The sequence below is a fragment of the Takifugu rubripes genome, chromosome 11 (assembly GCF_901000725.2).
Source record: "Takifugu rubripes chromosome 11, fTakRub1.2, whole genome shotgun sequence".
In the NCBI taxonomy this organism is placed as follows: domain Eukaryota; kingdom Metazoa; phylum Chordata; class Actinopteri; order Tetraodontiformes; family Tetraodontidae; genus Takifugu; species Takifugu rubripes.
Genome location: NC_042295.1, coordinates 15,472,577 through 15,495,320, shown reverse-complemented (window position 1 = coordinate 15,495,320; position 22,744 = coordinate 15,472,577). Strand labels below are relative to the sequence as shown.

General features: G+C 47.6%; 3 protein-coding genes across 7 annotated transcripts; 2 read left to right on the top strand and 1 right to left on the bottom strand.

Moving 5' to 3' along the window:
* The first annotated feature begins 329 nt into the window (after window positions 1-329).
* On the top strand, window positions 330-1,869 carry her8.2 (hairy-related 8.2). 2 transcript variants are annotated; one of them, XM_029844496.1, is made up of 4 exons: window positions 330-697; window positions 811-906; window positions 1,002-1,077; window positions 1,315-1,869. In XM_029844496.1, exons 1-4 carry the CDS (start codon window positions 635-637, stop codon window positions 1,671-1,673), a joined length of 594 nt encoding a protein of 197 aa, XP_029700356.1. In that variant the 5' UTR covers window positions 330-634; the 3' UTR covers window positions 1,674-1,869. The 2 variants fall into 2 exon arrangements, with proteins under 2 accessions (XP_029700356.1, XP_003968818.1); XM_003968769.2 differs by having other exon boundaries at window positions 336-697; window positions 999-1,077.
* Window positions 1,870-4,214: 2,345 nt separating this feature from the next.
* On the top strand, window positions 4,215-5,988 carry her13 (hairy-related 13). The gene is made up of 4 exons (XM_003968743.3): window positions 4,215-4,524; window positions 4,629-4,715; window positions 4,803-4,884; window positions 5,000-5,988. The coding sequence occupies exons 1-4, from the start codon at window positions 4,438-4,440 to the stop codon at window positions 5,443-5,445; spliced, it is 702 nt and encodes a 233-aa protein (XP_003968792.1). The 5' UTR covers window positions 4,215-4,437; the 3' UTR covers window positions 5,446-5,988.
* A 1,581-nt stretch (window positions 5,989-7,569) lies between these two features.
* Window positions 7,570-20,903, bottom strand: LOC101074942 (period circadian regulator 2). 4 transcript variants are annotated; one of them, XM_011608759.2, is made up of 23 exons: window positions 20,764-20,903; window positions 17,404-17,951; window positions 16,464-16,556; window positions 16,136-16,290; window positions 15,857-15,978; window positions 15,544-15,745; window positions 14,767-14,818; window positions 14,422-14,564; window positions 14,205-14,283; window positions 14,001-14,107; window positions 13,699-13,852; window positions 13,502-13,610; window positions 13,155-13,419; window positions 12,840-12,993; window positions 12,629-12,762; window positions 12,291-12,497; window positions 11,958-12,203; window positions 10,797-11,875; window positions 10,463-10,685; window positions 10,270-10,334; window positions 10,097-10,164; window positions 9,864-10,014; window positions 7,570-9,787 (listed from the first exon to the last, which is right to left on the bottom strand). In XM_011608759.2, exons 2-23 carry the CDS (start codon window positions 17,841-17,843, stop codon window positions 9,632-9,634), a joined length of 4,404 nt encoding a protein of 1,467 aa, XP_011607061.1. In that variant the 5' UTR covers window positions 17,844-17,951; window positions 20,764-20,903; the 3' UTR covers window positions 7,570-9,631. The 4 variants fall into 4 exon arrangements, with proteins under 4 accessions (XP_011607061.1, XP_029700346.1, XP_011607058.1 ...); XM_029844486.1 differs by having other exon boundaries at window positions 10,475-10,685; XM_011608756.2 differs by having other exon boundaries at window positions 10,097-10,334.
* Window positions 20,904-22,744: the final 1,841 nt, after the last annotated feature.

Below are 22,744 nucleotides of genomic sequence, written 5' to 3'. Positions count from 1 at the left end.
GGGGGGGGGGGGGTACAACCTGACATCTGCTAACCAACAGTTAACAGCAGATGTTGGACATTAGAAAACAGACATTGATCAAAGCAGGGTGAATAATCAAAGAGGGAAAACAGCTTCAGGTTAAACACCAAGATGCACCATCCTCTCCACTTCTCCTTGGCCTCCTTATCGGACAAGTTCTGTCATATAGATTTGATAGATTTTTGCCTTTTAACACATTTGACAGTATTTTCAAAATATCTGCCACTTAAGTTGAGTGAAATGCCACCCCAAGCAGGAACTTGTTGCTCCAATTAAAGAGTATTTTTGTTTTTCCTTCTATTGCCCAGCATTATTGCCCGAGGAACCCGGGTGGAGTGGTGGGTGGAGCGGGCAGCTCGGTGTCAGGCTGGACATCTGTCGCCTGCGGATTTCTTTCTGGGCCCGGGCTGTGGGTTCTTGAATGGAGGCAGTGACCTGTCAGTCTTGACTGATCGGAACCCGTGTGTGGGAAAATCCCACAACCAAAGAGTTGGAGCATTCACATGCTAATTGCGGCTGATAAATAAGGGGGCCGCGCCGCGCCGAGGGCCCTAAAGAGGCGCTGGGATCCTGGGGAGAGGACGCAGAAGCGCACAGACAAGCGGTTCCAAACATGACTGCTTCATCCATGGAGCACAGCTCCGGCAAACACTCCCGGGCTAAAGAGGAGAGGAAGGTATTTTAGTTCTGGATGCATAAAGACCGAATTTTGCTTTTGGATCAAGCCTCCGCGCGTCGTGCCCCCCCCCTCGCTGCGTTATTACGGTTGTTATTATTGTCCCGTCACAGATGAGGAAACCACTCATCGAGCGGAAGCGGCGGGAGAGGATCAACAACTGTCTGGATCAGCTGAAGGAAGCCGTGATCGGAGCTTTCCAGCTGGACGTGAGTATCAGCACCCACGCACGCACGCACGCACGCACGTGTTTCACACCCACCTGGAAACCCGCTTCTCACCGGGACCCGTCTCTCAACAGCAGTCCAAGCTGGAGAAGGCAGATATCCTGGAGATGACAGTCAGGCATCTGCAGAACATCCAGAGCAGCAAGCGCGGTGGTAAGAATTCATATTTGGGATTTTTCTCCCTTTTCCTCTCGACCATTGTAAAAGTTATCGATGCTGCAGGCAGCACTTAAAAACCTTCAAATGAACGTGGGAAATTGTCGGTAATAATACATTTAACATGTTACATTTGCGCTGCCTTAGCGCCCTCAGAAAGTAGTTTTAAACCTGTAAGGCAGCGGCCACCAGGGGTCGCTGTAACGACGCATCTCCGCCTCTCTCCCACTGCAGAGGTCACGTCAGGGCTGGAGGCTCAGCAGAAGTACAGCACAGGCTACATCCAGTGCGTGCACGAGGTGCACAACATGCTTCTCACTTGCGAATGGATGGACAAAACGCTGGGCTCCCGTCTCCTCAACCACCTGCTCAAGTCTCTGCCCCGGTCCGCGGACCACTGCCCCCCCCAGTCCGAGCTCCAGCAGGACTTCCTTCCACATGCCGACCAGGGGACGAGCGTAGCCTTGTCGGGGGAGTCTGTCGCCAGACATCTCCAGAGGAAAAGGCCCCCCGCCCACGTGGCTGATCCCAGCCAGAGCCCCCCACCCCATGGCCCCCAGCTGGGCCTACTGGAGATGTGGAGGCCCTGGTGATAAGTGCTGAAGCGACGCGCGTGGCTCTTTACTAGACTCTTTTATGTATCTTATAGATGCTCAGAAAACCAATGTGGGGCAGTTTTGTTCCGGTGATCATTATTGTAGACGTGCTATAATATACAGATCTTTCCTCTGCTTCCCTTCAGAAGTTGATTTCTTGTAGCCTGTTTTGTAGAAGGCTCTTATTAATATTTCAAGTATTTATTGTATTAACCGCTTTATTTATTTTATATTATGACTTTGCTTTTAGAGAATTTCTTTGCATTGCATGGACCCAGAATAAAGTAATAATTAAAAAAAAAATCAATTTCACAACTAGTGTCTTATTTTTTTCTCCGTACTAACTTTAATAGACACATAATTGCAGCCACTCGTTAACTCAACAACACACAAGTTCATCTCTAAGGAAAATATGAATAAGATTCTTTTTGATATGTAAATGTAATTTTACAACAGCCAATCTAATTCTGCTTTAGTATCCGACGAATAAACTGTAAATTTAGCTCGATTAAATGACTCAAAAACGTTCATAGAATCACGAAAACTCGGTAAATTACTGCCCCCTATTGACCAGAATAGGTACTTCCATTAAATTAATCACACTATAAAAAATTATCACTTGATAACTTAATTTTGGACTCGCCCTAATTAAAAGTATTCTATTTTTTAATTACATGTTGCCTAAGTCTCAATGACTGCAGGGAAGGTTGCAGAGCCAAAATCACGAACTTAACATATTAACAATGATTTTTATTTTTTCATGTAATAAATTGAAAGACTATCCCTGGCACGCAGTTTGAGATTACAACACACAAATGTCAAGTTTAACCCTTGTGTGGTGCTCGTTTTCACTTTTTATTAAAAGAAATAAAAATAAGTAATAAAAATAAGTTCAAAGAAATAAAAGTCAGTAGTTTTGAAAAACCTTGCTTCACTTGTAAATTTGTTTCCTCTCATATCTTGATTTTAATTGATTTTCTTTATTATGTTTTAGTAAGTTATAAATGTGACCTAACAAAGGTAAAGGGCAAATATTAACCCTATATATTGTTTACACTGCTTGTAATTGGGATAAGGTAAACATCTGTTCAGTATTTTAACATAAACGTGTTGGATTGTGAGGCATTAAAAGCCACAAAATGCAACGAGTCCATCAGACCCACAGAGTAGCAACAATATGAACATTACACGAGGGTGAAGTCAGGGTCCGTGGAATATGTGAGCTGTACAACACGCCAGAGAAGATCTAAAATGAAAGGAAATTCCGCCATATTTGCGCATTAATAAAGAGATAATTCATCACAGTGATCTGCAGCACAGAGGCGCATCTGTTCCCTTCCAGCACTGTTGTTACCGTTATTATTGGCCACCACATGGAGCCAGGCGGCGGCCCGGGAGCGCGGGGGACGCCGGGGCCCAGGGCAACAAAAGAGAGGGGAGCCAGCTGCTCCCCACAGCCTCCCCAGTCCTCACCAGTGAGCTCTCACACAAGCATCCGGGGTGGCGACGCGCCAAACACTCCTTACTTTAAAGGTCTGATTGTGGAGGTGGGAGTTTATGATGGGGTGTGGAGGGTAATGGGTGCCTTTCTCGGAAATGTTGCAAAAAAGAACACACGAAGCATTGCGTTTACCTGACAGGTGGCAGGGCCGTGCATGCGCGGGCCCTTTCCTGAGAGCACTGCTCCATTGTGGGGGGGATTTGCATGACAATGCCAGTAGAAAAATAACGAGGGCAGCGGGCTGAGCTCCTTCACTGACATAAACAAACAGACATTACACACAGGCAGCTTAGCCAAACCTGGACCCCCTCAGCTCCCAGCTCCGGTAACGATGTTTAAATTGCACCTTCAGCGCGCTAAGACACACACATGGGGAAGATCATGCCGACTTGTGCTGAAGCACATGCGGGCAATGTGAGAATGCAGCCGCCTATGCGCCCTGAAACCTCCGAACAAGACAGAGAACAAACGAGGCGCAGGCCAACACCTGTCGCTTTCTTTGGAGAAGGGCCCTTAATTCCCCCGGCTGATTCAGTTTGGGCCGAGGGGCCGCCAGCAGCAGCAGCTGCCAACTGAAGGCATCGCGTTACATCCAGCAAACAGGGGAAATCTGCCGAGTCCCCGACACAAAAGGCCGGCTGATCGAATAATGGGACAGAAAAATACAATATAAACACAAAAAACACACACACTTGCATTCTGAAATGAGCTTAAGTGCAGTGAATGAGCTCAGTCACACGCGCATTTGTGTTTAACCACTAAGGAGCTTCTTAAAATGACAACAGCGTCGGGAGAAACGGTGCAGGACTTTGGTAAATATGTAAAAAAGAAAGGAACCATATAATATTCTGCTTCTGCAGATTTGTGTACACGCGGTTCCAACAGCGAAAGGAGCCCGAACAGAGAAAGAGACACAGCAGACTGTCTGATTCAAGCACATCCAGTTGCTCGGGGCGCAGACTGGGGCTGTCCGGAGACAAAGGCTGTGCGCGCTCATTGGCTGCGGCCGTGTGCGCTCTGTTGTTCCCCGGCGAGAGCGACTCGGCCCCCATTCACATGTTAATAAGCCCCTATAAATACTAACAACAGCCACTCAGACCTAGCAGCACGTCCTTTTGGAGTGCACAATAAACGCAGGGTGCCTCGCCTCGCCTGGGAGTTTGTCGATTTGTTTTGTTCTTCCGGAAACCGGTTCCGTCTGCCAGCTGCTGCCTCCTCACTGAGGAAAAACGCAGCAGCGGTTGAAGCTACGAGACCAACATGGCTCCCTCGGCCCGGTCAAGCCACACCGAACTCGACATGGACGGAGATGAGTTCGACTTTGGGCGTCAGAAAACGGACAGAAAGGTGCGTTTGTCCGACCGGAGCCGGTGAAGAGGACACGGTGGAGATCCAGGTCGGCGCCGACATCTTTCTTTGGTTTCTGACAGTTGTGGTGTGAATCTTTGCAGATCCGGAAGCCGCTGGTGGAGAAGAAGAGGCGAGCACGCATCAATGAGAGTTTGCGGGAGCTGCGGACTTTGCTGGCAGACACCGACGTGAGTAGGACGCGCACCCGGCGCGTCACCTGCCCGCACAGGTACGCGGTGCCGGTGGTTTCTGACGCTCCTCGTCCGTTTCGACAGATTCACTCCAAGATGGAGAACGCGGAGGTGCTGGAGATGACTGTGAAGAAGGTGGAGGACGTCCTGAAAGACCAAACCCAAGGTATGCGCACCTCTGGGGTGGGGTCACGTGTTTGGAGACGTGGAACAAACCTCACCACGCTCCTCGCCGACTGCTTTGATTTCACTGCATCGCCTCACGTCTTTTCATCCCGCAGAAACAGAGGCGCTTAACAGAGAAGCCAACGAGAGGTTTGCGGCCGGCTACATTCAGTGCATGCACGAGGTGCACATGTTCGTGTCCAGCTGCCCGGGCATCGACGCGACAGTGGCGGCGGAGCTGCTCAACCACCTGCTGGAGTGCATGCCCCTGAACGAGGACCATCTCCAGGACACGCTGATGGACCTGATCGCAGACACGTCCGGCAGCGATGGCAGCACTTGGCATGGTGGCGGCGAGTCCCTCTGCGTGACCTTGGAGTCCCCCAGAGGACGCAGCGGGTTGTCCGCCGTCCTCTCCCCGGCTCCGTCCACGACGTCCAGTGAGGACTTGTGCTCCGACCTTGATGACACCGACAGCGAGCATAACCAGAGTTCCACCGAGGGCCTGGAGCACAGAGAGGGCCTGATGACCTCCTCGCGGTCTATGTGGAGACCCTGGTAGGGTTTGGGGCTTCAGGTGGGATCCAGGTTGGAGGGAGTGCATCGTATTGGAATGGAGAGACAGGAATGTGTTTTTATGGACTCATTTCATCCCAGCAGCATGGGCAGAAGGACCACGGATTTCCTGGAACATGTAGCAAACCATTACTGGAATATATTTCATCCACAACAGGTTCCTGACCCAGTGCTTCTGGCTGGGTGAGAGCGCCTCTGTTGCCTGCTCCTACTTTTATTTCCTAGTATTTTTTTCCCCCACTCATCTGTTGTGACTTTGGAGGACAGAAGCTTCTGTCTCAAAACTCAATGAAGAACCAACAGGGAATAGTTCCGATGTTGTCAATAACGTTGTGTACATAGAACATTGAGAAAAGCTCTTTTAGAAACTGAGAATACCTTTGATTAATATAAATAATTCTATTGTATTTCATACAACCTGTAGTTTGTTGGAGCGGTAGCCTTGTGCAGAATGATCACCGTAGCTTTAATGTGTAGAAATGCTAGTAAATGTATGGAACTGCTAAATAAAATAACCTTATTACAAAGCCGACGCGCCGACTTTGACCTGAATCTTTTCACCTTTTGTGCAACATCCTTTGGAGGATAGTTTGGTCACTCCGATTTAGGCCATAAGCACATTATTTGACTCGCTCCCTTTACACAACAAAGATGCTCATAAACCGGTCGACGATGATCTGTTGGATCCTGTCACGACCAGTTGCTAACATCCTTCCATTAGCAGCTGCTTTGAAATTGGTTGGGGGGGGGGGATTAACAATGTTCAGGTTCCAGATGATAAACTCCTATTTTGTTCGTGTTGCTGTGTGTTATCGGAAGACGCCGGAGCGCTTGTGGGAATCATGAATGAACAGGAAGATGGACTCTGCCTGTGTGGGTGCGAAGATCAGAGGGATCCAATCTAATTGAAATGGGAGCAGCCAAGAAACAGTGATCAAAGCTGCGACCATTTGACAGAGAAGCGTCAAATGGTCGCAGCTACACAGGATACGAGGCAGCTCGCGGTCTTCAAAGGGCGTTTGACTGACACTGGATCATCCAGACACCTCCAGGCCTGGAAGGAGCGACAGGAAGGCAGCTCTACTGGATCGATACAAGACCATCAAAGCATCCATCAAGCTACTTAACCATCAAAAATGGTTGCCTTTAATGGAGATATGTAACAGCAGTTTAAATGTTAAAGCCAGTCCGGAAGGCATTTAGAGTCTATATTGTTTTTGCTCTAACAAAAAAGTGCTCCTCAAACCACAGGCAGTAGGAAGATATTACTGTTAAGGTAGTGGAGACTCTAAATTAAGATGTTAACCTTCAGTCTTCCGCCTTCCTTGCTGATATTGCTGAACGCTGTTTTGGTTTCTGCTGGTGTAAAACAACAGCCCGGTGAGAACTTTTGTCGTGGAGGACGAATGAAACTCCGGTCACACGTTATTCTGGGCAGTTGGACACAGAAGTTAAGGAAAACCTTTGAAGACCTTTGGGTTTGGCCAGAGGAGGCAGGCAGGAGGGAGGTGAAAACGCATTAGATGCGGTTTGGTTTTGCGAGTGTACGTCTGAGTCCTGAGGTTATATAGGTCAACAGTTGGTGTGAGAGTAATTCAACGGCAGAGGTGAGCATATGGTGCTGAAAGCTATCCCCCAGGGGCGGCCTGCCACCCTCAACTGTCTTCGACTCTGAGGCAGACACAAAATACGCCACCATGAGGGCAAAACTGTCATTAGTACGGCAACTTAATGAACTTAATACTTCTCTGCAACTTAGCACACGTCAATTGAGCTGCTCTATTTGGACTGTTAATGTCTGTGAGACTTGAGGGAACAAAAACAAACGTTCATGCTTTGTTTATCCAGTTAATTTACCAAAAAAGCTGCTGCTTTAATACCTGTGACACATATTAAGCATTTATAAATACTCATTAATGCTAATACCTATTCATTGCAACTATGATGCAGTAAATGAGGAACACTTGTCAACTTTGCATGTATGGACACCATCAGAATCAAAAACGGAATTTTCATTGAATTATAAACAGAACCCATGCAGTACAGGCGCTGGCCGCTAGGGGGGCCGAGCGTACCGCTCACATGCTGACAGAAAGGCCGCACAACAGGGTGATATTTCCTTTGTTTTATTACAACATCGTCTCGAACACATTGTTTAGACCTACAAAAATGCACATAAATGTGCTAGTATTTTGATATAGCACAGACTCGCACAGTGGCAAATAAACAAATTTACATGAGTGTACACAGCATCATATGCCAGTAGGGTGCATTCACTTCCAGACCGGGATGCTCCCAACGGCCTGTTAACATCAAACTTGCTCAATGAGAATATAAAGACTGGAGCACTGCTTTACTGGGAGCAGATCAGTTCTGTACAGGTGAGCTCCAGAGGTCACCGCTTGAGATAATTAAAAAAAACAGACGCAACACAGACTTGAATTGCTTATTGACACGTGCTCCTCCTGTCTGTGCATTCATTCATTCATATGGAAACAAACCGCAAAGTCATCAGTTACCATCAGTTACTCAAGTATCTGACCAGTGTGCTTTGTCCATGTGCATATGTTGTGTCCTGCTAACAGTAACATGACCTGGGATTTTTTTTTTTTCCAGAGGTAGCGTCTGTCCCAAACAACACTCAAAGCTCTTTCTTCAAACAAACTAAAATACACAAGAAAGAAATAGAAAAATAGACATTTTTTCAAAAGTTCTGACAAAAGCACGATCAATGACAATGAAAAACAAACAAAAAAACAACCGCCACATGAACCTGTCTGATGCTCTTGGTCCGTTCCGTCACATTCACAATCCCAACAGGTTTTCCCGCTGTAGCACCAGAATTGTTCCCAGATTTCCTCATGGTTACCATCACAGTTTTCGGAATACTTCGTGTTGAACGATGAGGGTGTAGCACAGACGTTGGTGGTCAGACGTCACCGCGTCTCTGAGGCAACACGGCTTCCTCTCCTCGTTTGTTGATCCATCCCAGTGTTGAAATGAACGGTTTAAACACATCCTAACGGCGTGCGCGCACACATGCCAGCATTGTTAAGATCTTTGCGGTGTGTTCAAATACTTCAAGAAGAGAATATAAGAGATAGTGAATGAAAGAAAAGTCAAAGGACTCAGAATTTTGTTGCATAATTGAAACAGCTGGAAAAAAAAAGGATAGAAATATCTACGTAGATGTGGAATCTATCTGGGAAAGGGAATATTAATCTTAAATCTCGGGATAAAATGTCCTTTTATGTTAGGTACTGATGCCAGTGCACAGCAAAGACCCTTTTAACTCAAAGACTTTGGCTTATAAATAACAAAATATACTCTAGATATCTGATCTATTGAAAAATAAATAGCAAATCTTTTCGGGGGGGGATACACCCGATTGTGGAAATTAACAATTTTAGTCAGGCATCGCTTTGCTGTGTGCCTGGATAGTGCAAGCATGCCCATAATTAATTAGATAAATATGTGTAATTCAGCACAAAAAGGTGAGGGAGGCGACAAAAACGTCACAATGGGAAAAGCAAGAAAAACCACGGGGAATTTGGGAAGTAAAAAGTAACTATATGGCAAAACGTCAACACACAGACATCAAATATTTAAACAGCAAAGCTGGATTTGTTGCCCATTATAGTGAAATGACAAATATTTTCTACAAAATCAATTAAATATATTTATATTAGGAGTTGCCCCTTAAATATATTTGTCTTTTTCTTTTTTTTTTTTAACTACAAAGCTCAAAGAAAAAAATAATTCAATAAAACTATTTTGAGAAGGTCTGAAGGTAAGCAACCTCACAGTTTGGGTACCCTGGTTAAGTGTGTGTGTGTGTGTGTGTGTGTGTGTGTGTAAGAGAGACAAGGCTGGCCATTGTGCGACAGTTATTTGAAGGCGATGCGTTCAAAGACCTTCAATTACCGATACTGGCCTTAAGAACCGCATGGAGTTAGCAGTTCACCAAACAGCGCACACACACACACACACACACACACACAGGTGACACACAGCCTCTAAATCACCAGTGGAAACACAGAGTTCTGTTCCAGTTTAAGGGGTATGAGTTCGCCCCTCGGCCACGTTGGGTGTGTGTGTGTGTGTGCATCGTAAGAGTCCACGGCGGGCTGTGTGTCGTCCCAATGGCGGTTTGTAGGTGGGAGGGTGTGTGTTCAGGAGCCAGTGTCTTGTTGGGACGGAGGCTTTTCTGATTGGCTCTGCTTGTTCTGGCTCTCTTGACTTGTCTCCTCTCCCAGCTCGCCCATGTCCATATCAGGCAGGTCCTCTTCAATGGGAGCTGCCGCTGCATCCTCACAGTACACGCAGTCCTAAACACACAGACACCAGATGTGACAACGCTCTCCACCTCCGACCTTTCAGGACGCCACCGTTTGTGTTCCTCACCTTTACGTTGATGGCGGCGGGGAGCCCCCCCCTCCTCATCCAGGGGTGCTCCTCCACCAGCTCCCGTCGCTGGTCCGAGGAGAAGTGAGGCTGGCTCTTCTGCATCTGCCTCAGCCTCTCTTTGTCCTCTCGCAGAACTTTCTGAATGTCCCTGAGGGTTAGACAACACATTGCATTTATATATTATAGCCTAGCAACAGGAAAGACGAGCGTCTCGATAGCGGGTTTCTTACCTCGACGGCATTTGATACGTCATCATGACCTTGTCGTCGGCGTTGGCCATGAGCAGCCAGAGGGGCTCCTGCAGAACGTATTTGATGAAATGTTTGCCTTCTGCCTGAGATGAGACCTTGGGCTGGGACTGGCCACCATCAGAACCTCCTTCACATCGGGTTTTGCCTTTTACCTTTGCCTTGTGGTCGTGTTCCAGGGAGTCAACGCTGCCAAAGTATTTGCTGGTGTTGCTACTTCCTACATAGGCAGAGAGACAAAAGGCCTTTAGATGACATAGATGTGACTTTGTATCATGACCGAGTCGTGTATGTATATTAGAAACAGTTTTATCAGGCTTATTTGTTCTTATTTGTTAATGTGCGGACCTGCTCTGCTACCTGAAGCTCCACTTGCTGATGTTCCGCAGCCTGAGCCTGATCCTGATCCCGATCCCGAACCTGATCCAGAGCCCGACCCTGAACCCATGGAGCCAGAGGTGGCAGATCCGGTGCCAGAGTGGGAGTCTTCCTGTTCTTGCAGAAGAATGTCCAGCAAGTCACACGATGAGGAGTTGCCATCACTGTGTGCACCTTCTCCCGGAGATTCCACCTGCAGCACAAACGTTAGTTGTGATGAGGTTTACGCCACAGTTGACTTGTCTGACCTTGTTCAAGGTCAAATATGGTGCCCCCCACTGCCACTGGTTTCACTGTGTCTCACCTGTTGGTGGTTTTCAGTTTTGGCTGCTCCTCTGTTTTTCTCCCCTGTTGTTACGACTGACCCAGATCCTGCAGCTGTGCCGTTGCCCTGACCTCCTGCAGAGGGCGCTGTGCTGTCCTGACGTTCTATCGAGCGGTGTCCCTCCTCCATGCTCAGCAGATTGAGCTGAAGCGGGGAGCTGCACCGTGACTCAAACAGAGGTGGCGACGTCGTCGGTTCCCTCGCTCCAGATGCTGGGGTCGAGGAGCGTGATGCCACCCCATCACGGACCACTGATTTGGGGGCTTCGGAGGCTAGGCTATAAGGGAAAGGCTGAGCAGGATATGGGGTTTGAGCTACAAACTGGGTCTGGACTGGGAAAGAGGGTTGTGCAGCAAAGGGTGTCTGAGAGGTGTACGCCGTCTGCGGGGTCTGGAAAGGCTGTGGTGTGGTGTAGGGGGTCTGAGCCGTTTGGAACGGCTGCTGTGGGGCAAAGGCAGTCTGAACTGGAAATGGTTGTTGGCTGGTGTAGGCAGGTTGTGTTTGCATGGTGTAGGCTGGCTGTGGGGCCGGAAAGGGCTGCTGAGCAGTATACACTGGCTGAGACTGGGTTTGCTCAGGGAAAAATTGTGGTCTCGGAGCAGCCCCCAGCTGTCCTATTTGTCCTAGCTGTCCCATTTGGGAGAAGAGGTAATTGGGTAGCACAAGAGCCACGACAGGTGTAACAATGGGGGCTGGAAATGCAGCTGCGTTAGGTGTGGCTTGGGTGCTTTGGGCATCTCCATAGCCTGCAGAAATGGATGGGTCTGGGAGGGGGGCCTGAGCGGGGGCAGCAGGCGCTGGAGGGTAGAGGGGATAGGTAGGCACCATGGTCGGATAGGAGACGTTAAAAGCTGACTGGGATGCTTCCGATGGAGACCAGGACGTTTGGTTGAGACCCTGGAGAGGCGGCCGGGGTTTACGGTTCGACACGGTGCTGTCTGATGAATCGGGATGCTTCATTCGTGCCTTCTTTGATTTCCTGTTGCGGATGCCTCTCTTAACGGTGGTCTCTGGCCTGGTGGCGCCCTGTTTGGTAGCGCCTCGTGGTCCGGCCGATTCTGGATAATACAGTTTTGAGTCAGAGGATCATTTTCTGGATCCACCCACATTTTGAAATGATTTTGCTCCGTGTGATCGTACCTTCAACAATGGTCGGCCCTCTCTGCTTGTGCAGATACGTGGAACAGTCCTTCTGGAATGTTCTGGTGTTGATGAGCTCCCGGCAGCGGGTTAGGAAGGCCTGCTCTTCTTTCTGGGTGTGTGCGGCCAGAACCTGCTTAGTTAACCCCAGGCGCTTGTAGGCCTCCTTCTCCTGGCTGGGTGGGGACACCACGCTGATAGGCAGAGCGGAGGGTGCGGGGCTTTCTGCCACATCCTCGATGATCTCTGTAAAACAAACCAGTTCCGGAGGTCTCAGCAAAACATTTCTTAATCCGTGAGTCTGACGCAGTTCAACCTCACACCTGTACTCACCAGACTCTGGCTGAGGCTTCTTGTCTCCCACGTGGACGATGGTGCTGCTATAGCTGCACTGTGAGGTGATGGAAACAACACTTTCAGCTTTGCTGGGCAGTGAAAGGGGTGCCAGGGGTCCTCCCACCACAGCAGCTGCACCAGAGGGAGGTTTCTTTGGGTCCTTTATGTTTGACAGGCCAGGTTGGGAATCCAGCATTAAAGGGTCTGAAAAAAGAAACAGAAATTCATTATTTACTGCTCAGAACAATAAATGCTCACAACAACACAGACGTAAAACCAATTAAAGCAGGAGGCACTGGAAACGTATCACAAGGACAGGTTTTCACATGTCACACCTGGGTTTTCCTGAGACACTTGCACACAATCATCTGGAGCCTTCTTATCATCATCAGAGTTGGACGAGGTCGTATTGGAAGAGAACTGGTACTTTCTCTTCACTGTGACAGGAATATTACAACTCTCCAGATACCTAAGGGAAAGGAAATATTGTTGAGCACACGGACTTTGCTTGTCTGTTATTTGAGACATCAACATGTCAGCTCTTACCTAATAACACTGTCAAGGCAGCTGATCTGCTGATAGGAGTGAACAGTGTGGTCTTTGCATGGGAAGTCCTCCAGGCTACCCGCAGTACTGTCTCTGACCTGCAGGGGCGCCAGCGCGTCCTTTGGCCGCAGTACTGAACCCTTTTGAGGATGTGCTGCGCGACAAAAAGGGATGCAAAATGATGAGCACATCTCACAAATAGTTTTGTTGAACATACCTTACAGTGTTTTTGGAAATTTGTAATCTGGTTGGAAACACAAATGTTCAACATGGAGCAACTACTACATAAAGAACCATTAACAACATTAAACTCACTGTCAGAGGTCTTCTTCTGCTCAAGCTTGGCTAGTGATAGTGAGGGTGATGGGGATGGCAGACCAGCTTGGGAGTCCTGGTTCTTAAGCATATGGACCCCTTTACAAATCTCCTGGAATGTCCTGGTGGGCTTGGCCTTGCCCGTTTCTTCTGTTGTCCTTCCTGCGTTCCCATTCTCACTGGATGAGCTGATGCTCACCTGCTGCTCATGGGAACCGTTGCTTCCGTGGCTGCCGTAACCGCTGGAGCCCATGTTATGGATTGGCTGAGGAGAGAAAAGAACATATGACACAGACTGACAAGCATGTGCATGAGATGATGGGTGGATCAAATCTATGCTTCTTTACTTGTAGTAGAAGCCTGTGAATCTGTTCACTGATTTCCTGGATGTCCGAGTCCATAATCTTCCCCCCATGGAATGGTGGGGCAGCAAAAACGTCTTCATTCACAGGACCCCTGGACCCAGACGCAACATGCCAGTGAGCACTCCCGAAAACAGCATCACACCATTTCTACTGACGTGGAAACTAGAACTGCGACGTACATGCGCACTTTGTGCCTGCCGATGACAAAGGAGACTTTGCGACTCCACGGGTTGACAAAGCTGGACCAGCTGCTGTCAACGGTGATGTACTCGCCGTTTCTCGCAAAGAAACGGATGGAGGAGTGATCGAAGGGCTGCCCCGCATACTGCAGAACTGGAGGGGGGTAGAAAGAATGGGGAAAGAACATCAAGCAACTGAAACAAGGGCCGAATGCACAAACATTTGTCTTAGTTTTAGTGCAAAACAAGCTGAATTTGTTCTTAAAGGAAATGCGGATGGAGTAAATCAGGGCGGCTCTTACTCTTGCGATGAACAGCGAGCATCAGTGGTCGGTCGCTGGGGTGCAGGTTGAGTAGCACAGGGGTCCCAATCAGGTCCTGAGGGAGGTACCCCAGCAGAGGCACGGCCCTAAGTGGAGGAACACGTTATAATTCATGACATGAAAAATGACTAAAAGGAAACTGAATCTGCGCCTGTGTGCCTGCGCTCGTGCTTTGGGCCGTACCTTTCATCCACGTCCTGGAACACACAGTTAGGTGTGTGTGTTGTGGTGAAGATGCGCTTGTCAGGGGGGATTCTGGGAGCTGTAAGCAGAGAAGGATAAAAGTTGAGCAGGCAACAAGCGATAAGTCAGTGATTTGTTTGAAATCATGCTCAGGGTCCTTCAGCCCAAAGCCTAGCGTGCTCATTTTTATGGAACTAATGTTGGCGCCAAGCATTACCTTCATATCCAGAGTGCACCCTCTCAGCAAGCAAGAGGCAGCAAAACTGTTCCTCGTTCAGCTCAGCATCCTGGACTTTCATCAGGTACGGTGTCATGCGGAAAGGATAGTACTGAAGATCCCCCTCGCGCTCCTTGCCACCACTAAAAAACACGCAGGTATATATAAATAAACAATACATCTCTTTACATAGTATGTTAAAACTTGTAACGTAGTCCTATCATGTTATCTGCAATACTCTAAACAGCCTCTAGGTGGAGACGTTGCTTTAAAGCTCTCCGCTGCCTACTTCTTCTCACACAGCTCTTCCCCATTCTGATGCTGAGCAGCCCCCCCATCACTCACCTGATGCGGCAAAAGAAGGATTTCTCCTGCATGCACTCCGTGGGAGAGGACTCTGGATAAGAGTGGGAAAACACTGGTTTGAGTCCAAGTATGAGAGACAAGATTGTAAAAATAAGAAAAGCCAGCATTATGTTTGCTTAGTCTAGACATTATCTCCAAAGTAGGAAAAGTACGTTGTGTTGAGTGATCCTTGTAGAACAGGACAGGATATCAGCTCCCAAATAAAAACATGTCTCCATGTTACAACTAATGAAAGCCAGATAGTGCAATATAGTGCAATAACATGCACTATGTTGCTAATTTCCCTAATAGACACCCCCTAAAGGGATCAATAAAGTACCCTGATTATCATTGCTCCATAAGCAGTTAAGTCTTTAGTAATGGCTTGGGTAGAGAAACGCAATAAATCAATGCGAACACCCGAAGCAACCGTAACTATTCCTCCAATTCTGGCAAACATTAAACGCAGGCGTCAAGAGTCTGCTATTCAGAATTTATTTTTAAATATTTTGTCAAATCACAGCCGGTGACTGTGTCAACATGTGACAGGCATCGACGAAAGTGTGATCGCGCTGTTAATATAATATTCGCTATGCGTGTCTTAGCATGTGCATGTGGGGGGCAAGTCATGTGAACGATGCACGTGAAGGTGTATAGAAGCGTGTTTCGTGACGATGTTCCATGTGGTCTGAAGGGGGTTATCAAACCCACCATCCACGCCTGGACCCGATTCAAGAAACGAGCACGTGTATGTTTCTGTAAGCTCGTGGCCCATACCTGCGCCAGTGCACATGCTCCACGAGGGCAGTCGGTACGGCGTGGTGAAGCTGTAGAACACGCTAACGTCCTGGGGCGTCAGGAACTCCACAAACTTGGCATTGTGGAACACTTCTCGCTTGCAGTTCAAGATGGACGCCGCCTGTTCCGAGATGTAAACGATCTTCCCCGTGATGAGGGAGACGGCCACGGCAAAGATATCCTGATGGCACAGAGATCAAAGGGAAAGGAATGAATAATAAGGAATGTGTAATTAGTCTGTAAATCTACAGTGTTTCTGCATTCTGGTTTACTATTAAAGTGAGAGAATTACAGTGTTTTTGAGGGTGTATTCAGAGGTGATGCTGTTGATTTCTTCAATGGTGTAGGATGAGACATCAAAGCCTGGTGGCTGACTGTCATTAATCATCAGCATCTGGTAATATTCTTCATTAGCTGCAAACACAGGCGAGTTTCATCAGTGCACATGCTGCACATATTTCACGTGTATCATCTCACACTGACTAAAAATGTTCAGAAACATCTAAATTCTGGATTCAAAGTCTTGAACATGTTCACACCGCGACAGCATGAAGAGGGGAAGAGGGCTTACCTTTGACTTGTTTAACACATCGCAGTGCATATTTGAGCGTGTTGATGGTGCTCGACTTTCCCTTGCTCCTTTTTTCTGAAGGCAAGTGCATCTTCAGCTCCTTTAGGGTCTTGAAGAGCTCCTTCTGGGTCTTTGCTTTAGCCGACTGTTCGCTGCTGCAGGGCGCACATGAGCAGGAGACACGTGCATCACAAAAACTGACAAGGTCTCACCGGTGCTGTCACACCCAGAGGCACCCCCAGTTTCCACCACACCACGGGATTACAACGGGAGGGCGTGCACGTTTCATTTTACATCAAATGAAGTGAGGCACGGTAAAGATGCTAACCTGCAGCCGCTGGTGGAGGGGTTATCCTGCTCCGAGCTCACAAGGCTGAAGGCGTTTGAGCTGCTTGGCGGTGAGGGGCTGTGAGAGTTGGAGCTGGAAGAGTAGAAAGATCGTCACGTCAATGGAGGAGCAGAACTCCAAAATAAAAACAGTCACTACTCAGTGAGCCGAAGCTGTCGCGGAAACATCACATTTGTATCATTTCAGGACAAACTGTTGTAATTTATTATTTCACCTTAAAAACTGATAAGTGACTTAAGGAGTTAGCACTCGTAGCACATCCAGCCGTTCATATTTAGCCTTTAATAGCTGTAGAGCAGCACCCATTTAAAACTTGACTCACACTCATTTTTAACCTAATTCATTCTAAATGCATTTCTGTGGGTGACTATAGCACGTATGTTCAAAGTAACCACTTACACACAAACTTGTTTGTGCCCAACAACAGGTTTGAGTCATATGATGCTTTTCCCCCAGAAACATCTCCATTATTGGGGTTATTTTGCCTGTAAGGTGGTTCTGGGCTGATAGGTTTTCTGGGCTTAATAAAAGTCAGCACAGGTGGTTATGTAACAGCCGTCCTCTGGACAGCGAAAAACATGGAGATTACAATCAGACGGATGTGAGACATCTGACACCTGAAGCCTACATCATTAACCTACTCAGCTCCCCTCAGTCCATTATTATTCTAGACAGCGGCGTCATCCTGGCATTTCCGCCAGCCTATTGGGAAGAACGAGCCATGCTTCTCTACTCTTGTGGGGACAGTTTCAGCCCGACTTCCACGGGGTCTCCGAACAGTGGTGAGTCATGCAGCAGAAAATGGCCCCTCTTGTACTTTTAACGAAGCGCACTTCCGTGACCTAGATGGTCCACTCCCCCACGGTGATGGGAATAAACCGAACAGGCTGTGATTCAGTGCGACGTGACGTTTTCTCACCTCTTGTTGCTCCCCGAAGACTCCAGGAGGGCGGAATCTTTGCCATTGCCATTCGAGCTGCCCACAGACTCGTTGCCGTGGGACTCTCTGCCGTGCGAGTCGTTGCTGGGGGATTCTATCCCGCTCCCACTCAAACCGCTGCCACCCATCTCTACATCCTCGTGTAAGGGTGTGTGCGTGCGCTTCCTGTTGTCGTGCGACGCCGCGTGCTCGTGGCTGCTGTCGCTCCCCTCCGATGCCAACCCCAGCTCCGACTCCAGCTCAACCCCATCCCGCCCACTGCAGTCCTCGCTGTACGTGCTGGCCATGCGGTGAAGTTGGCTAATGGCGCTGCAGGGCACGTGCTCCTCGTTCTCCACCTGGAAGCAAACCCGTTCCCGGTTCCTTTCGCGCTCCTTCCTTGAGTACAGGAACTTCTTTGAATCTCTGTCCTCAGACATGTGACAGGCCAGCAGGTAAACGGTGGGAGCTCAGGTTGTTTTCCACATGTTCCGTATGGTCACAGTGGCTTCTGAATGTGGTGGATCACCCAGGAGGAGTTGTGAAAGCTAAAAAGAAAATAAAACAAAGGAGAAGTTAAAGAGACCAAACTCCCTTCAACATTACAGACAAGAGGTTCAACGATAGACGCGCACGGTCCTAAAATTAGACACAAATCGATGGGGGTTAAAAGCGACCATCCACCTAGAATCTACTACATTTTGATTGGTCAGCCAGAGCGGCCACTGATGCTAGCATTGATCTCAACACTGATAAAGGAAAAGCAATGCAACATAAAGGTCCCAGACATGACCACACACAGATAGACCTCTCTCAGATGGGCTGCCCCTTGCCCTTTCAGGCTGGAATTAAGCCCCGGACCAGTACGATCCAGTTTGATTTCAAAAGGGCGCCCTCCTTTAAAAGGTGAGCGCACACAGATGAAAGCAGAGGCCTGAACACACGACCCAAACAGCATTTTAGCTAAGTCACAGGGATTATCTGGTGGTCCACAGCCAACAATACCACCTTACACACACACACACACACTCACACACACACACACACACACACACACGAAGCTGAGCAGGTAGATATAAACTAGAAAATAACATGTGTCTATAATTTAATAACATGAGGACTACTCAACATTAATGCTGGGGAAATAAATAATAACTCAACCAATCAAAGCTGCCAGGCTACAGATCTCAGAGAGCCAATAATGGGATGTTTTCAGCATCAATCACCTCTGTAGTTTATATTACCTAATAATGTCCATAGAAAAAGGATATTTACCCCAAATCATGTATAAATAAAGCATAATCACACTTGACATTGTAATAATAAAAAGATATGGCAGGAAGGTGGGTAAGAAAGGTGATATTTTCCACCCTTTATAAAGAGTTTGTGCAGGTTTTACAGCCACCGCTGCCTCTAGCGCCCCCTTTCTACACAGAACATTATAGCAGCAGCTACATACGTCAGGTAAAATCACAGTGGAAGGCATTGACAGTAGAGACTGCAGCCAAATCCCAACTATTTCTCCGACATTCCCGCTACGTCCAGGATCAAGGGTTGTCCATTTACGTAAGCCTGCAAATTCAGCACCTTGTGGCGGCTTCAGCCTTTATATAAGCTGTTTTACATAACGTGCAAGTGTTCAGGAATGTTTCTCCCAGTTCAAGAAATTTAGCAGACTTTCCAGTCGCTCACACGCCCGTTGCCACCTCAGGAAGTGACCCACTCCCAAGTTTATCTAAGCGGCAGCCGGGCGACTTTCTATTGGCTGCTGCAACCGACCAATCAGGTGAGAGCGAGGAGCGACGACAGGTTAGGGTCACAATCATGTCACTGGACCTCTTTCAGCTTGCAAAGACAAATTTAAAGAAATGTATCGTGCCCTTCCCTTACCCCAGACACAGAGGATGAATAAGTCCAGCGCGTTAGAACATATGGCAGAAGCTCGTTTTGATGCCATGATTGAGTGGCAGAAATTACACACAGCAGATTAGATGTCAACCATAAAACGGTCACCTAAGATTCAGAACACTGAGAGCAAAAAACAACCAACCCAAACCCCCCCAAACCCAGCACTCAGAGAGCAGCAGCGCTTGCTTAAGGAAACCAAACTCTCCATTTTCCAGCTCAGCCCTGTTTCAGCTGGAAACGACGCAGCAGCACACTAGCACAGATCCCGGGCATTATACAATGCTGCTCCAGTCACATGGATCCCACAGCAGCTCAGAAGGCTGCAGCAGTCGGGCTTTACCACATGCTTGCACTGGGATCCGACCAGTTGGTGGAAATCAATTTGAAAATGACATCTGAGACTGAAGTTACATAAACCTCCTTTAAGAATAAATCTTTATTAGGAACTACTACTTTTCTGAGCAGAATCAACAGGTCACCCTTTGAACAAAGACTGATTAACCAGAAGGATATTCTTATGATTAATGTTCAGGTCTGTTTAAGTTTTTAAAAGCCATTATTAGGTTGTTGCAGATGTCTAAATCCATGTTTGGAAGTGAAATAGACTGTGACCGTGACATGGAGGTCAGACATTTACATGTTGTTATAAATGTACATTTACCACAATTTTAGTTAAAAAAAACACACACACACACACACATCAGGGACCACTTGAGCAAATGTTAGGTATCAATGTTTGGCTTCTATTGAAATTAAGAGGATTTAAAGCTGATTAAGAAGTCGACCTAATATTTGCAGAGCAGTAAAGCAGGGACAAAATGTTCTGCCTGGACAGTAGGCCACGAACACTACAGCTCAACCAGCACGTCAGGCACAGAACTGACTTTTACTCTAAACTGGTCACAAGAAACTTGCTTCTGCATCCTACATTTGTGGAACAGTTGCTGCCATTTCAATGCTCCCTCCTCAATCTGAGACTAGCTCCTTAAAGCTCACCCACAAACGCTTTTGAACAATTTGATAGGATGCCACATAAACATATTTATAGGCAGATAATCGAAAATGTAAGAAACAGTCCTTATATAAAGAGAACAAACACCCCTTCCCCCATCTAACTCGCATTGACCTGCTATTCAAAATCCACACACACGTTGACCTGCAATCCACTGCACGGTACACTGACACAGTTATGTAAAAGTCGGCATATCGCTCAAAAACCGCTACAAGGAGGCACCGACCTGACCACCGAGGGGCCAGATCTGAAGAGAGGACCCCTACCCTTCACTGCGAACCTTTATAAAACTCACAACAGCATTTTTAGGCTAGAAAATTGCAATAAGTAGAGCAATCAGAATGTCCGCGCATGCGCACATCAAACTCCGTTATGCAACTTATTTTCTGAGCTCTGCTTTTTACTGAAGATCTAAAGACTAGATATGAAGAGAAACAAACCTGTATGTCCCGCAAAAGTCCGCTTCTTTGCTGTCTTCGGTGTAGAACTCGAATAAAGGAATAAAAGACTAAGATAGAACAGCCACTACTCCTCAATGAGTACGTGCTTCAGACGGGCTGACACACTAGTTAAACGGGACCTCCCCGGCTTTCTCCAGCTCCGGCCCACCAGCCAATCAGAGAGCTCGACGCGCGACCTCAATTCAGACTCCGCCCCCGGCGCTTCTCAATTGGTCAGAAGCTACGGGTTTCCATGGAGAAGGTGACGGAATTACAAAGGCGGCTGCTCATTGGTCCAGGCGCCTGTCAGTCGCTTTATATAAACAAGCCTTCCACCGCACGTGTAGTCCCATGTTGTGTGTAAAATGCAGCGTGAGGCTGGTGTGGTCGGGCTGAGTCGAACCCTGACACCCAAAACAGCGTATCGGGTGTTGAAATTACATAAAGTTCAAAATCATGAGGAGGAACCCCCCCCCCCCCCCGGAAGCGATGCCTCACCCCCAGTTCCTCTGAGAAAAAGATATTTATTTTAAAAAAAAATTGCAAAAATGTTCGCGATTATTGCAAATAAATGTGGTCAAGTTGAACACCCCTCAGTTGCCCTTTTCTATATATATTTTTATTTTTATTTTGTTACCTCAAAAATCAACACCAATTTAATGATGATATTAGAAACGTGTTTCCGTCAGTGCACAATTATAGAAGGGACACGTTTCGCGTCTTCATCACGTACGAAAGAAGATAACACTGAATCATGCGGAGCATCTGCGACCATCTGACGGGCCTTGGTCTCTTATTCTTTTTTTCTGTCTTTTTTTAGTGGGGAAAAAAACCCAAAATGATTCCAGGCTGCAACATTTCTTCGACAGGATGAACGAGTTTGGTCATCAGAGCTGAGGGAGGACACTTTTTACACGACTGCTGCAGTAGCCACGATGCTGTCTCCAGCCAAGAACCTGAAACGTGATAACCAAGTCTCTCACGGCGCCCACACGCCCCCCATGAACCACGGAGTCTGGTGGAATCCCACTATGCTCTCAAAGTGGAGGAACACGTGTTGAGATTTTTGTGAATCGGTTTGCAGATATCGTCACAAACCAGCGCATTTGCTGATGTCATACCAGGCAGATGGGACCCCACCCACCTAAAATAAGGCTTTAACATTATACAATGATGCACTATGATGAACAGATCCCCACCCCCCGCCACATGAGATGATTCATGGACTATTCTCATCAACACCTCAGACACATTTTATTTGCTGGTGCGGACAGCTGAATGGGAACTCCTACAGGAAGGTGGAATTCCCCAATCGATGCTGAGTCATGAACGTGGGCAGCTGTGAGGTCCAGTCCTTTAACATGATTATGGCTACCTAACCAGATATCCTCTAAAATTAAAGTGCATTTGTGTGGTTTGTAATGGAGAAGCCACTGGAGCATGTATGCAAATTTCCTCTCACTGAGAGGTCATGGGTGGGCTTCAGATGTGTTCATTCAGAACAACCTGACTCACCCACTGCGCGGTAACATAAAGGAAAGCATTTACTGCTGTTAAAATAAGCCTTACAAACCCACCGTAATGTGTGCTCGCACAACTGCCCTGAAGCTAAACACACTCTCAAATGTTATTTGTAGGTTGGCAACAACTTATCGGCTGCACGTTTGGGCTCAACAGCATTACGGGGTTCTTGGAGCCCTGATGGAGGCCATGTAAACTGGTTTTCATGGCTCTGCGGGAGATGTAAAAACACTACAATTAGGCCACGCAGCACCAAATCAGTGACATTTACGGTGAGGAGAGTAAAAAGTAGAAAAGCACCCAACACACACTGGTTTAGCCGCTCTGCTGTGGAACACCAAGGGTCAGAAGATGTGTGTTAGTGGAAGCACAGGCCAAGGTTCAGTCCATCTACACAGATTTGGAGGTGGCCGGTTACTAAGGCAACAGATTTTCACTTTCATTTGCCACCTTTCCCCAC

Bases quoted from the DNA above. Each gene is read 5' to 3' on its own strand.
- LOC101074942 (XM_011608756.2), bottom strand. From the start codon at position 17,843: ATGTCTGAGGACAGAGATTCAAAGAAGTTCCTGTACTCAAGGAAGGAG. The intron at 16,291-16,463 runs GTTAGCATCTTT...TGCGCCCTGCAG, and splicing joins CCCTCCACCAGCGGCTGCAG to CAGCGAACAGTCGGCTAAAG. The intron at 12,994-13,154 runs GTGAGTTTAATG...TTTGTCGCGCAG, and splicing joins GCAGAAGAAGACCTCTGACA to CACATCCTCAAAAGGGTTCA.
- her13 (XM_003968743.3), top strand. From the start codon at position 4,438: ATGGCTCCCTCGGCCCGGTCAAGCCACACCGAACTCGACATGGACGGA. The intron at 4,525-4,628 runs GTGCGTTTGTCC...GAATCTTTGCAG, and splicing joins GTCAGAAAACGGACAGAAAG to ATCCGGAAGCCGCTGGTGGA. The intron at 4,885-4,999 runs GTATGCGCACCT...TTCATCCCGCAG, and splicing joins CCTGAAAGACCAAACCCAAG to AAACAGAGGCGCTTAACAGA.
- her8.2 (XM_003968769.2), top strand. From the start codon at position 635: ATGACTGCTTCATCCATGGAGCACAGCTCCGGCAAACACTCCCGGGCT. The intron at 907-998 runs GTGAGTATCAGC...GTCTCTCAACAG, and splicing joins TCGGAGCTTTCCAGCTGGAC to CAGTCCAAGCTGGAGAAGGC. The intron at 1,078-1,314 runs GTAAGAATTCAT...CTCCCACTGCAG, and splicing joins CCAGAGCAGCAAGCGCGGTG to AGGTCACGTCAGGGCTGGAG.